The sequence below is a fragment of the Camelina sativa genome, chromosome 3 (assembly GCF_030686135.1).
Source record: "Camelina sativa cultivar CO46 ecotype springtype chromosome 3, ASM3068613v1".
Lineage (NCBI taxonomy): Eukaryota > Viridiplantae > Streptophyta > Magnoliopsida > Brassicales > Brassicaceae > Camelina > Camelina sativa.
This window is the reverse complement of record NC_141882.1, coordinates 26,613,284-26,628,442: the sequence shown is the minus strand read 5'-3', so window position 1 is coordinate 26,628,442 and position 15,159 is coordinate 26,613,284. Positions and strand designations below refer to the sequence as shown.

General features: G+C 32.4%; 4 protein-coding genes across 4 annotated transcripts; 2 read left to right on the top strand and 2 right to left on the bottom strand.

Moving 5' to 3' along the window:
* Positions 1 to 373: 373 nt before the first annotated feature.
* LOC147947730 (uncharacterized) lies at positions 374 to 1,391 on the bottom strand. The gene is made up of 4 exons (XM_087507422.1): positions 1,189 to 1,391; positions 910 to 1,010; positions 581 to 810; positions 374 to 532 (listed from the first exon to the last, which is right to left on the bottom strand). Exons 1-4 carry the CDS (start codon positions 1,389 to 1,391, stop codon positions 374 to 376), a joined length of 693 nt encoding a protein of 230 aa, XP_087363548.1.
* Positions 1,392 to 3,903: 2,512 nt separating this feature from the next.
* LOC104777843 (uncharacterized) lies at positions 3,904 to 4,548 on the top strand. Its single transcript, XM_019241995.2, has 2 exons — positions 3,904 to 4,072; positions 4,172 to 4,548. The coding sequence occupies exons 1-2, from the start codon at positions 4,016 to 4,018 to the stop codon at positions 4,367 to 4,369; spliced, it is 255 nt and encodes an 84-aa protein (XP_019097540.1). The 5' UTR covers positions 3,904 to 4,015; the 3' UTR covers positions 4,370 to 4,548.
* Positions 4,549 to 5,012: 464 nt separating this feature from the next.
* Positions 5,013 to 7,512, bottom strand: LOC104777842 (ras-related protein RABG3e). Its single transcript, XM_010502170.3, has 7 exons — positions 7,202 to 7,512; positions 6,664 to 6,690; positions 6,389 to 6,488; positions 5,848 to 5,994; positions 5,684 to 5,764; positions 5,443 to 5,588; positions 5,013 to 5,330 (listed from the first exon to the last, which is right to left on the bottom strand). Exons 1-7 carry the CDS (start codon positions 7,252 to 7,254, stop codon positions 5,261 to 5,263), a joined length of 624 nt encoding a protein of 207 aa, XP_010500472.1. The 5' UTR covers positions 7,255 to 7,512; the 3' UTR covers positions 5,013 to 5,260.
* A 3,520-nt stretch (positions 7,513 to 11,032) lies between these two features.
* Positions 11,033 to 12,236, top strand: LOC104777841 (uncharacterized). The gene has a single exon (XM_010502169.2). The coding sequence runs from the start codon at positions 11,081 to 11,083 to the stop codon at positions 12,086 to 12,088; it is 1,008 nt and encodes a 335-aa protein (XP_010500471.1). The 5' UTR covers positions 11,033 to 11,080; the 3' UTR covers positions 12,089 to 12,236.
* Positions 12,237 to 15,159: the final 2,923 nt, after the last annotated feature.

The window sequence follows — 15,159 nt, the reverse complement described above, 5'->3', positions numbered from 1 at the left end:
AATAAGCTTCTCTTAGAGCTGGGTGAGTACAAGGCATCACTTAGTTCAATATGTGTGCCATTAGGTAATAATATATGAGCTTGGCCGTAGCCTTCTATTAAGCTTGCTATACCCGCAATTGTACTAACATTGGCATTTTTCATTATGAGGTCTATGAAATATCTTTTATCCTTCAATATTGTGTGGCTGGATCCACTGTCCACTACTAGTACATTCATATCCTCAGCCATTTCTATAATGACAATAATTTTGTTTTAAACTTTAATAAAACAAGCAAATAAATATTGAAATAAAATCATAGAATTTAAACCAAAAATAATTATCCAATACATTACCATAAAATCATAAAATTAAACCAAAATAAAACCAAAATTTAGTCATCATCTTTAAGGCAATCAGAAGTCTCATATGCTAGTAAATCATCATTCTCATGGTCGAAGTCATCTTCACCATCGAGATGCACATAGTTGGCTTCCGGGTTCTTCAAGACTTCTTGGTATGCATCAATAAGATGTCTAGGGGTTCTACAATTCTTGGCCCAATGGTTGGACATACCACATCAGTGACAAATGGATTTAACCTTGTTTTGTGGTTTAAAGGACCCACGGCCCCTACCACCACGTCCGCGGCCTCCACGACCATTATCGTCAAAGCTGCTGGCCTGGAACTGTCCACGACCACCACGTCCGCTACCACCATGGCCACGGCCATAGTGTCTTTCTCTGTGGACATAGTTGGTCTCTTTGGGTTCTTTAGGCTCATTCGGATTTTGCTTTACCATATCCACCTTGTGTGCTTCTGGTAATGGGGCTGTACCAGGAGGTCTCATATCACTGTTCATCAACAACAATTCATTGTTCTGCTCAGCTAGCAGTAGACACGAGATTAGGTCCCCATAGGTTTCAAAACCCTTTTCTCGGTATTGTTGTTGAAGCAATATGTTGTTAGGGCTAAAAGTAGACAATGTCTTCTCTAGTAGCTCTTTCTCGGTGACCTTAGTACCACACAACCTAAGGAGTGAGACAATCCTAAAAAAGCTCTGAGTTATACTCATCCACGGATTTATAATCCTGGATCCTTAGGTTTTTCCAATCAAATTGAGCCTTTGGTAGGAGCACCGTCTTTTGGTGTCCGTATCTGTGTTTAAGCTCTATCCAAAGGCCAAAAGGATCTTCTATGATGAGGTACTGGTTCTTAAGACTCTCAGCAAGGTGATTGCGCATATGCATTATGGCCTTGTACTTTTGTTTGTCAGATGGTTCAAAACCTTCCTCAATGCACTCAAATAAGTCCTTTGACTTTAGCATGATCTTAGTGTCCAATGCCCATTGCAGGTAGTTGTCTCCGGAAGCATTCAAAGCAGCATAGTCCAGGTTGTTCAACCTTGCCATCTGCATAAAACAGTAATAGACAACCGATCATTAGCATGCGGTGTTTGAGACCGAACCATGCAATCAATTAATAGGTCATGCGGTATTTAAGACCGAACCATGCCTTAGGCCATGCAGTATTTGAGACCGAAACATGCCTTGCCTTTTCACTTATTATTTTCGGTTTTAGTGTGCATGGAAAACAAACAAATCTAAATAGAAACTAGCATGCAACAATTTCCTTTTCTTAGATGTTTTTAGAAATTTCCTTTTTCTTAGAATTGGATAATGACAAATTTTAGGAAATATTTCTTAAACCTTTAAGTTGATAATTATTACTAATTTAGAAATTATCCAAATTTATTTTATGTAATCACATAATAATTTTCGATTTTCTTAAACTTTTGGGTTTAGGGTTTGAATTTCTCAAACACCTAAATCGATTTTAATTCTTAGAATTTTAGGGTTCTTATGCAACCTAAATTTACAGGAAAAATCTATGCCAAATTTGATTAATAATTTCAAGGATGCATGCAATTTCATATTTTAAATATCCTAGAACAATCAGATTAATATTCGAATTTAACAGTTATAGTTCTAGGTTCTTATGCATCAAAACAATCAAGCAACAATTTAAACAATCAAACAATCAGATTCTTAAGTTTGATATAATTTTGTGCAATTAACAAAACAATCTAACAACCCTAACATCCGATTTTTTAAAGTTTTTTTTTTAGGATTTAGGAATTTAAACTTTGTTAGATGTGTACTTGTATGTTTTAGGGTTTAATAGTTTTAGGATCAAGTTCGAATATATGTGTCCAATAGGTTCGATATTACCTTAACACCAATAGGGGTCTGACCGGTTTTGATCTGGGAGCTAAAGACCTCAGATATCTCTCACGAACCTCGAACTTGGATGGACCACGAACCTCGAACAGAACCGCAACAGCTTCCCACGAACGGATCTCTCACCGCTCACGAACAGGGCTTACCCCGGAACCACGAACCTCGAACTTGAATAGGATAGAACTTTGATCCAAGCACAGGCTGCTTGGACTAATATCGAACAAGGACTAGTCACGAACAAGGGTTGATCGTGATCTAGTAAGAGAGGTAGGGTTCGGGTAAGGGTAAAGAAGAGAGGCGGCGGTTTTAGGGTTTTTAGGGTTTTACTCAGCTGGATCTTTAGAAACGATCGTACTGATAACGTGTTGTAAACTAGAGAATCAAAAGGAAGAATGCTCTTGTTCTTATTCATGTAATGTCATTGAAGTTACATATATAGGGTACAAAACACTTAGACTAAAACCGACTATAAATTGGTAAATGACCGATGGACCTATGTCCGATGGGCTGTAAGCCCATGAACCATACATGGCCTTACATGGCCGGTTATGGAATCCACCATCCAGTGATTTACAACATTTATCCTACTCTATGTTCCTTTAAAAAAGAGATGTTTTAGGTTTTCACACAAATTAAAAGAGAACGTTTTTATTACAATTTTCTGAATCGAATGATATAACTTCCTCCTTTTTTCTTACCATCTGAATGACAAATAAAAATTAAATAATAATGATACTAATACAAAACAATATTCTTTGTAAAACACAAAATAGAACTTATAAAAAAACATTATTTTTAAGAATAAATTAAAGTAGTATGTTTTTCTTTCCTTATTCTTCTTTGTATCCTCTAATCTTACAGAATTATAGAACTGCTCTTACTGTCTTACATATAACATAACCAAATTCTAGAAGTGTTCGTTGTTCTATACACATAACATAACCCAATTTAGCTTTTCTAAACATATATAATAAGGAATTCAAATGCTTTTATTCAAACCTTGACTCTACTATTTTTCTTCTACATCAATCATAACTCTACTAATATATCTAGATTCAAAGTGTTATGATTTTATGTTTTATGTGGTATGTGTTTTACAATTTTTTTTCATTTAAATCTTTTATGTCAGTTAAATTAGATTTTGTGAAAAGATATTGATAGTTATTTCAATTTGGATTTATTATGTACTACAAGCGTCAAGCGATCATTTTGAAGATGTTTTAACAGTCAGATAATTTTTTAACTTACATGACAAATCTGTTATTAGTTTATAAAAGTAAATTATAAATTGCTATATATTCTTCAAATTTATAAATGATGTTACATATGAAAAAAAAAATCGAAATGTAATGAAATTTTTATTTAGTTGTAAGAAAAACTCAAAAAGTCCGGAATAACCCTGTAATCATGTTGGGGCCAGATCAGACCTTTAAATATAGACTCATTTTTTTTTCTTTTGATCAAAACCAAATCGAATTTAAATATATGAAAAAATTTACAGATTTCAGACTAAACCCTTACTTAAGCGGCCCACCACCACTCTGAAATTCAGATAAGGAAAAAAAGAAAAATTAGGCTATGCACAACACAACACAAAGTTGACCTTACAGTGTAAATATTAAATGATTATATAAATAAATGCAGATAGAGGGAAACTATAACAGTTATCTTGAAAACAACTTCCTTAATTTAAACTGGTCTCTCTATATATATAAACTTTAACACCCGAAGATTTAACATAGATCAAGAAAAAAAATCCTCAAAAAACAACAATAACAAAAAGTTAAAAGAGAGACATGAAGCAACAACGTTACTTGGTCGTCGTCTTCTTCATCCTTTTCAGCTTTCTTCTGGTAGATATAGCTACTTGTTTAAATATATTAAAACCCTAAATAAAGATTTGAAACATATATATTGAATTTGAATGTTGTATATACTTTTGGTTGGCACAGTTTGTGAACCTGAGTGAAGGAAGATCAGGAGGTGGAGGAGTAGCAGAGGAGTATTGGAAGAAGATGATGAAGAATGAACCGTTGCCGGAACCAATCAAAGAGCTTCTCTACAATCCGTTTAGGACCGCAGAAGAAAGGTTCATACAGAGTTTCGACACCAAATCTGTTGTCATCATCTACCACAACCCTAAGGAATAGTTTTAATAAAACCACTCTCCCTCTCTCTCAATGTCTCACATATCTGTGGCTCTCTGTGTTTGTGTATGTATCTGTTTATACATGCACGTATATCATGTGTGCGTTTTTATTAGGTAAAATAACAGCTGCTCGAGTTGATAACACTTAAAACTTTAAATATATATTTTCTGTTTAGTGAAGAAGTGTTAACCTTAGTCATAAGGGATTCTTTTTTACAATTATCCATTTATGTGACTATGTGAGTGACTCTTTGTGTGGTGAAAATGAGATTTGCTTCACATTAATAGTTTTGATATACGTAACTTAATATACAATGCCTTTTGTGTCTCATATTGTGAAACTGTTTAACTATGTCATATGATAAAAGATGATCAATATGAGTAATCCTCAAATTAGTGTTGTTCATTAGCTATTTAACATATAATAAAATCAGATGATTGTATCAACTTTTGAAGAACATCAACATTTTTATTTAAGACCCTAAAACATAATTATTTATTAATTAATACACACTCAAATGAGATTTAAGTTTTTATAATTCACAAGATATGTGTCATATGGGAAGGTCGTCGTGGTCTTCCAACCGACATTGGGATCAATCAGTTAATTATATAAAAGTCATCCTTAAAGCGAAACAAAAAAGTAGGAAAAAAACAAGTCTTTTCAATAAATGTAGTGGACAACAAATGTCGATAGTGCAGAGAAAAAGAAAGAAATCCATAATAATAATCACACAGGCAACAAACACCGACTAGTCCAATTCGGTTTTTACTTATTGTTTGAAATTCTAAATTTTTTTTAATAATAATTAACACCAGATTTACAATATGGTAAAAAACCCTCAAAAGTGAGATAGATAGATTGATTGATGATGAGAGAGCAGAAGTACTTTCAGCATTCACATCCTTTTGACCTTTGTGGATTGCTGCTGGTTCCAACATCGATCGTGTCTGGTAAGTACCTGTTAAGATCAAAACATCAACAAGTTTCAGGCAAAATCTTTGACCAATTTAACCATTAAACGATTAGCAAAAAAGCCTATGATGATGGTGATTTGCGTGTTTTGAACTTACATCTCTTCCTCTTCTCCACTTTTCATTGCGTTCTTAGTTATACACAGGAACGCGTCTTCCACATTGGTGCCTTCTTTGGCAGAGGTTTCATAGTACGGAATGTTTCCTTTTGAAGCACACCAAGCTCGAGCCTTCTTCTCTGAAACCTGAAAAAAAAAACCAAAGAGTGATTGGAAACAATGCAGAGAGGTTTCAAATTTCAGGGTTGTTCTTTATTATTAGATGGAGATAATATACATACCGCCCGACTGTTTCCACCATCCACATCGATCTTATTACCGATAACAACAAAGGGAAAGTTCTCTGGATCCGACGGACTTGCCTGCAAATCACAATAAATGGAATTCAGACAAAGTTTCTTTATTGAATCTACTGGAAAGAGGGCATGAATCCATATCTATATACCTGAATCAGAAACTCTTCCCTCCAGTTGTTGAGATCCTCAAATGACTTGGCGGAGTTGACATCATATACAAGAACACAGCAATCAGCACCACGATAAAACGCTACACCAAGACTCTGAAACCTTTCTTGACCAGCTGTGTCCCAGATCTGAAAGAAAAGTAAGGTCTTAGCTCTTATGGTCAAACAAAGAGATCAATACATATAGTCCTTGGGGTTAAATTCTTAATCTAGAACAAACACTGTCAACCCATTTAGTGTTTTCCTAACTCTGATCATGCCGAAGCAAATCCGTTAAAAATCACATTAAAAACTAGTATAAAACATTTCAATATTGGAATGATGCACAACAGTCCCAGAGAATAAAGATTCCATTGGTATAAGATCAGACTACAGATAATATGTTTATCCCTTGAGGCTCATAAACTACATAAATATACTGTTTCTTTCTTTTCAATTTTACCCTGCCGCTACGGAGTCAAACTCATACCAATGCGCTAAACAAGCATAATCTACTCCAACACAAAATAAGAGTACAACAAACCTGTAAAGTGAAAAGCCGGTCTTCAAATTGAACTTCCTTAGTCAGGAAATCAGCACCAATGGTCGCCTTGTACTGGTTGCTGAACTTCTTATTAACATATCTAAAGGCGTGATGGTTAAAGTGAAACAGACACAAAGAACTCATCTAAACTCAAAATCGTACAGATTATATTATATGTCGTAAAACAGATAATGTATCCATCCATAGTTATAGTAACAAAACCATTGTTAATATCATCATATCCTTAAAATCCAGTCACAAAAAATTAAGGATACTGATTCATCAAAGAGGTCTTCCCAACCCTGCAAAATCACAAGTTCAAAATACCCAATGAGTCACATAAGTCATCACTTGGATAAACATGATTGCTAATACTCCCATGATTGCTGATATACTCCGACCTAATGATTTATAATAAAAAGTTGTCACTTATAACAACAGGATTTTGTCACATACAAACAAAGTCACTAAAGTCAAAAATATACAAAGAACACCAAATCTGTATCATACTGAGAGAAAAACAAAACAAATCAAACAGCATGAACTTAAATAGCATCATTCATTACTTGAGAGACTAAAAGAGCCTAACTAAAACCTTCCCTAATCGCTGTAATTTGATTCAAAAGAGGAAGTCCCTCCCCCACTGAGAACTAAACAAGTCTTTACAAATTCAATTCAAAACAATTGAATCTAGAAATCAACAACCTAAGAGATGAGATCATACCCCACGAATTCAGATCAAGTCCAATCACCAAGTAATTCACAAATTGGACTTAAACGCAAAGAAAAAGAAAAAGAAAAAAAAATACTGACCCGCTGTCACCGAGGATGATGACTTTGAGGAGCGTTCTCCTACGGGAAGGCATCGAAGCAGTGACGATGATGATGATGATGATGATGATGATGGAGAGATCTGTACTGTAAAAGGCAAGATGAGAAAGGCTCTGCTGCGATTTTCTGGGTTTTTGGGGGAGACGAAGAAGACTGTTTTTGTTTTGTTTCTTTCTTCTCCTTTGAGAGCCGATGTTTTGCTGACCTGTCTAATAATAATTTCGATTTATTCTTTTAATTTTTTTTTTTTAATTTTAAAAGATAGTAGCAGTAGTGTGGGCTGGCCCAATCCTAACCATGCAAAATTTGCATATGTTTGAAGCCGGTCCGATCTGACCCGAATTTTTTTGATCCTTTATAGTATTTATGTTAAAGCTAGGTCTGACCCTAAGACTATCAACAAAAAGGTTTGTCCATTTATCGTATTCTAAACATATGCCAACAATATGATGGGCATTCGAAATGACTTTCATCATACACAAATGCATGTTTGGAAAAAGACTTGATTGAACATATCTGGCAAAAATTTGTGATAACCGCACAATAAATCTTATTCTGAATTTTGTTTAAAATGTTTAAATTTTGTAAAATATATGAACTATTTTGAATTTTGTATAATATGTTTAATATTCCAAAGTTTGTTAAATATGTTTAAGATTCTATAGTTTTATGTAATATAAAAAGTTTAATAATTTTTTTGTCATTTTATATTATTAAAGTTGATAAATACTAAACACAAATTAAAAATTCTTATTTTAAAGATTAAGCAACCTTCTTTGGGTTCTTTAGTAAATGAATGATTTTGCAAAAATACTCTTAGGGTTGCTTTACTTAAATTAGTATTAATTATATGTTTAGTTAATTTGAGAGTAAGTTAGAGAGTACTCCTTACTAATGATGCTCTAATGTCTCCAACGACGGTGTTGAATAAAAAAAATCAATGTTGATTCATTTGAGTTGAATACAAAGAAAGTAGGGTCTTCAGTGATACGTGTCAGCTTGTAATTGGATAGAGTGGTGAGAGAATGTTTTTTTACTGACACTTTTTGTTTTTTAGTGTTTTTTAACTCCTTTCAATTATTTGGTTGTAATCAATTTTTTTTAAAAAGAAATTTATATCAAAATTCATAATTTTTAAAAATCTATATATAGAGACTATTTTCGTTTCATTTGGACATAAAAAAAACTTCATTTCTTACTATAACTTTCTCCTGTATCTTTCTATCAACTCTTTATACTTTTTTAAAAAAAAAATTGTTGTTAAATGGATCCCAATAATAATCCGTATAATTTTTATTTTTTTCATATTAAAATATTAGCTAAAAATATAAAATTCAATTTTTAAAAATAATAATGTAACTTTTATAAATTTTAAATTACTATAAATGTATTGTTATCAAATTAAGTATATATAAATATATAAAGTGAAAATAGTGGGATAAGGTGTTGAATTTTATTAAACAAAACTATTGGAGAGGTTAAAATTGATTTGGATGTTAAATGATTAGGTGGAAGAAAGAGAAAATGATAATGGAATGTTAAAAGTTGAGGTGGAGGGTGTTGAAAAGAAAAACCATTGTACATGGTCTAACAGGTTTACAAGATCTTTTGGATTTTTTGGGCTTTGTTTCATAACATATAACATTTTCTAAAAAGATGTTTAAAGGTGCACTATAAAATAAATTAATCAAAATTTAAATAAATCATCAATATTCACTAAAATAACTTTTAAAAAATTTGTTTATACTTTAACCAAATAAAATATAAAAGTAAAATATTTCAAAGTAGATAACTAGGTCAAGATTTTAATTTACTTAGATGATATTAAAATCAAGGTCGACATATTATTTTCAACTTTTGTTTAATGTTGACATATATAAGTCATATGTCAAAGTTTTGAATACTAGGGTTATGGTTTTAAACTTAATTTACAATAAATCATTAATCAAATATTCCAATCAGACAAAAATGTGAACCAAAAAAAGTAAAAGTATATTTCTTTAAGGATTTTTCAGGCCGGTTGGAGCTCGTTCGGGCTAAGCCTAAAAATCTCTATAGCCCGAATGAGCTTAGTCCAAAAAATCCATTTTTTTCTGGACATATATACTTAAGCCTGAATCCGATGTTTTTTAGGACCGAGTTGGAACAGTCTGCGGGCTTTGGCTCTAATTGGCATACTTACAGTAGGTCTCCTAGTCGATAGATGATAGTTTTGGGATTTAATTTTTATTATTTTAATACATGTAAATCCAACTAATTAACCTTTCACATAAAGTTTCAATTAACTAATAAATGACTTTGACCTTTTTTAAAAAAAAAGTAGATAATCTTCTGGTTGATTAAAATATTATTTTCAAATTTTTATAAATTTTAATTTAAACAAAATATGTGTTATATTGGTTTTTTTTTAAGCTTTCATTCATTAGATTGAAATACAATTCTCATAGATAATGTTTACAATGTGATTCTCGTGGAGGATGGTTACAAAGCTTTGTTATTGCATCTTCTATTCCAGTTGAATTCCACAGTTTCAAATATTAATTTGTCTCCAAGTAATAACCTCTCTGATTCAGTTGTGGATTGTAAAATTATGAATATCACCATGGAGGCATGGACCAACTTGTAAACTCTCGGTTTGTCTCATTCAAAAATTACTTGATTGTAGTCCCGAATCTACATTTGTTGCATTGCTACGATGAGACTTTGGAGTTCAGCTTCCAAAACTGTAGGACAAGATCTTTGGAGTTCAGCTTCCAAAACTGTAGGACAAGATACTCTTGTGCTTTTTCCAGCATTTAAAAAGAAATTCATGGAATCTCTTGTGACATAAGCTGATTTAGTATCTCCTCTATTCTGCTGAAACCATGAGTCTCGATCGTTGACTATGTCCCTCATCTTCCTTTGGCCAAAACTCTATCCATTATTTTGCTTCATCTGCTGCCATTATCAAATCTTTCTCCCAAGTATATATTTTGAAAAACAAGATGTTATATTGTTGTTAATAAAGAAAACTCGGAACCATACATATGTTTATTCATGATATGGACTTACTATTCCGAACAATAGATTAAAATTTTACCAAATATGTATTTCGTTCGTAAATAGTATTTTGGATCGATCCGTACAAATATAATTTTTATCGTCTAAGTTAGATTATCGATCTAAATAGTCTTAACGGAAACAAAATAAAATAAAATAATAAGTAGTATATATTTTATAAAATAAACAAGAAGTGTGATTAGATTATATATTTTAGAAAAAATGGAACATATATTATTTGACTGCATAACCTCTATGAAATTTGCAATTTAATAAATCAAATGATATAAATATATGTATTCAAAATGAAATTAAATTGTAGATAAGATTTTTTGTTTATTTTGAATGTCATTATAGAAATTCTTATATCAATTGTTTGACCACATATTTTTTTCTTGGATTCAACAAAAAAATTGAAATGATATTAAATTTTGAAGAATAGGATATATTTCTTTCTTCATAATTAAAATTGTAAAGATGCAAGAAAAAACAAATGTTAGAGATATGTGTTTGAATGATGATAACGATCCAAGGGTGACGGGTAATGACTGATGATGATCCAAGGGCCAGCATTGCTCATTACCAAAAGACACCAAGCCCTTTTCTAAACCGGAAGGTTATGACTTTCTGTATGTAATTAATTAGAGGCATGAACTAGGACAAAAAACTTGTAAGGTATGTATACAAATTATTTAGGGAAAATAAGATTACGCCTTTTCACAATTTCAGTGGTTTCTCTATATAATCTATGTCCTAATCACATAGATAACATCACCATCACCACACATAATCTCGAAGCAAAAAAAAAAAAAAAAACCTATCATGGCTTTTCCATTGTTTTCGGCTTTCATGGAGAATCCTTCACCGTCTGCTACTGCCGCGGTCACACGAGAGGAGTTCCATACCTTTCACAAAATCGACAGAACCCTTTTCACTCGTCTTGTCTATACTCTAAGCCGAGACGTGGACCAGTCGTTTCACGCGATGGGTTTTCTCATGATGCTCGAGCAATCCGGTTACGCCCCCGACCTAATCGCCTCTCTTGGCTCTCTACCAGACACTGTCGTCGATGCTGTGGCTAACGAAGTCAGTGTCTGTATCAATCTTCTATTCAACCATCATTTCGCATCGACTGTCTTGGCTGCCAACAACGACGACAATACCATCATACCTTTGCTCTTGCGTATCACTAAAGGGAGGTTCACTCTCACGCTGATCAACGCAAACCGCGAAATTTTTTGCACTTCGTTGAGAAACAACTGGAACGATTTCTGCGTCCGAGCTTTCGAAGACATATGCGAGAAGGTACCTAAGTTCAATAGGGAGAAACTTATGGCTTTAGAGAGAGAGAAATACATTGAGGAATTGAGGAACATTAGGCTTGGTTGTCTTCAACAAGTTAGCCCTAACAGGAATGTGCAAAATGTAACTGTTGCTTATCCTCTTCCTCCTCCTCCTGTTGGAGAAGAAGCAAACAAGGCAGCCGCGGTGAGGATGTTGTCGGAAGAAGAGAGAGCAGCGAAGGCGGCTGCGGAAGAGAGGACTCTGTTCCTGACGTTTTCCAAAGGATATCCGATATCGGAAGAGGAAGTCAGGGTCTACATCACTAGGAGACTCGGGGATGTGATAGGAGCAATAGAGATGCAACAAGTTGAAGGTGAGCAGCCGTTGTTTGCGAAGCTGGTGTTGAAACCGTCGTGTGCGTCGATGATGGAAAAGATTTTGGGTGCGAGGGGTAAGAACAAGTTCACCATCAATGGCAAACATGTTTGGGCTCGTAAGTATGTTCGCAAGAACATGTTCTCAGCTTCAACCTCTACTCATGTTTGAGTGTATCTGTGCTTTTTGAAACAAACTGTTATCTGTGCATCTTGAATAAAACTGTTGTCGTTGTTGTTTTTTTTTTTGTTTAATGAAAATTGTATCGTCATATGGTATTAATATTCTACAAATTAGTATATTTTCAGATTGGCGAAAATATAAGTGTTGTTATACTAGTTCTCCTAAGTGTTAATTTTGATTTTGATTTCTTTTTTAAATGTTTAACAATTTTATCGCCAGAAGGGCTAAAAACTTCCAAGAACAAATATTTTAGCTAGGTATAATTATTTTCTATCAAAATATTTGCTTGGGAAAACATCAATGTTACATTTTTACTAATATATCCAATTGTCATAAACCCAATATTTAATTTTTGGTTTATTGGTCAAAAATTATTAATTGGTAGGCAGGCAAATATTTGACCCACATCCTCCATAACCTCAAAATTTTAACCAATATTTCCTCAAAATATTAAAATAATATAATTGATATTTACTTATATTTTGTATATATTCTTCAAAATCGACCTAAAGTAAGCCAGAAGGAAATTATATAATATGAAAATAATTTGTTCATCCAATCACAAGAGTATTGTTACCATTTTCGTATATCATATTGTTAACCTTCTTTCATATGCTTTTTCACTGAAACTTAAATTGAATGTTTCAAAAATATAAGCTATATTGTTTGAGTTTTGAACAATATATATATTGATGTAAGTATTTTGTTAACCGAGTGTATATGTGACTGTTAGATAATACTTATGATCCTGTAATTGTGTTACATTTGATCTAATATAATGTAGTAGCAATCAGTTTCCTTCTTACTTTTTTCGTTGGAAATATAACCACCAACTTAAAAAGATTAGCTATGGTTTTGAGCTAAAGATTAGTCATTTTAGCAAACCCTTGGCATGTGGATTAGCTATTATTACATCTACTGTTTGTCGTATTTTTATCTGTAAAGTCGACGTAGAAAATGATATTCCACAAATGAACACAATTTAGTTCATAAAATGACAAGGGTTTGTTACCGTCTTTAGTATTTGGTTAACCATATGTGTATGACTGTTAAATAATAGTTATGATAATTGTATTACATGTGATCTAATATTATATACTAGAAATCCGTTTCCTTCTGTTACTTTCTCGTTGGAAATTTAATTGCAAAATTTAGATTAGCTATATTATATTTTTTTTGTTTTCAAAATTTACTATTACGTAAAATCGACGTAATAGTAATCAGAAAAGATATTTCATCAATGAACATAACTAGTTCATGGAGTGACAAAGGTATTGTTACCGTTTTTAGTATTTTGTTAACCGTAAGGGTAACTACTGTTCAATAATAGTTATATATGATAACTATGTTACATGTAATCTAATATAATGTACTAATCAGTTTCTTCATTTTTTAACTTAATCGTTGGATCCAGATTGGTTTGTTTCTCTCCTTTCATCTTTGGATTTGGATTGAAATATAAATGGAACATATATATCATCGGTTTGGATCTAATATTCCATTTTTGGAATATTATGAATGATAGAACACATACTAATTGTTAAAAGCATATATGATTTATGATAAGAGTGGAGGGATTAACAAAATAAAAAAAGTATCATAATGAATAGTAGTTACACATTTTCATGTTGGCGGTTCGACGGACGCTGTTGTTCGCTAAGATGTGCTTATCTTTTTTCACCTAATATTTTTAGAACAAGCTGATGACATGATTGTGTTTAAGATAAAGAGAGTTTAGAAAGATTAGAAAGATTTTGTATAAGATTTCTTTTTGAAATATTTACGAAGATTAAGCTACAACAAAATAATTTTATTAAAAGGGGGAATGGAAGAACCGAAGAAGCTTCACATGAGAAAAAACGAAAGAGAACATGGCATAGGAATTAGGAGAAAACAATACACGACAGTGCATCTTTCGCTTGTGAATGGATCGTTTGCTCTTCCATACTTTTCTCTTTTCCGTGGCTAAATACGTCATCATTTTCATCGTACTCACTCTTTTCTTCTGCTATTTTTTTCTTTCTGGTAAAGGCTTTTTTCTTGTGTTTGGTTCTTGGATTTGTCTTTTTCACCATCCTCTTCTTCTCTCCCGAAGTCTTCTTCTTTTTCTGTTGGTTATTTCCACATGTAGATTTTTTTCAAAGATATATATTTATACTAGTCAATTGCACGGGTACATTTCAAGTTTATTTATTGAATAGTTGAAGTTATGAATATACGGTAAATGGAAAAGTAAACCTACAAAAGAATTAAACAATTGTAATTTTTAACATATACAGATATACTCATACTGACTAATGACTATCACTTTCAGATCCTTTCCAGAGAATCTAATCCAAAATTTAGCAATGATATAATCGATCAAATCTAGAACATATACTTTTAATGCTGCTAATTGCAAACGACATATAACAATATCACAAGAATACAATTCGATTAATAACGAAAGTATGTACCAAGCCGGAGGCACTGTAAGTGGGAAATATAAACAAAATTTTCCTGCAACGATTAATAACGAAATTTTGTTTATGCTAGTTTTACAAGGCAACAATTCAAGTGAGGTTTTATAAGGACGAGATCATAGTAAAACTAGCATAAACAAAATTTTGCTGCAATGATAAATCAGAGAAAGCTAATTGAGAATTTATTTCGACTTGCTTCTGTTGGACATTTGCATGTGTTCTTCACTTTTCTTCGTTCAACAAATAGTATATCTAACTTGAATCACATGTAAAGAAACCATCCCTGACTATATATAATCAACAAACAAGTGTAAATTTTTTGATGAGAAACAGAAACTACGAAAAATGATCAGTGGCCTCATTCTTTAGACGTAACGTGGCTTTCATACAAATTCATCCATATATTAAAAAGATTTTTCGAGATACAATCTATGGTTAGCTTTAGAAAGATGTGACCCAAATTAACTAAAAATTTATCAATTCATCAAATGAACATGAACATATATAAGTGGTAGATGAGTGATAAATCAAATGAATTCAAGCATAGTTTTCCTTTTCAGTGGTTGACTGGTTGTTTGTCACATGATCATATATGAA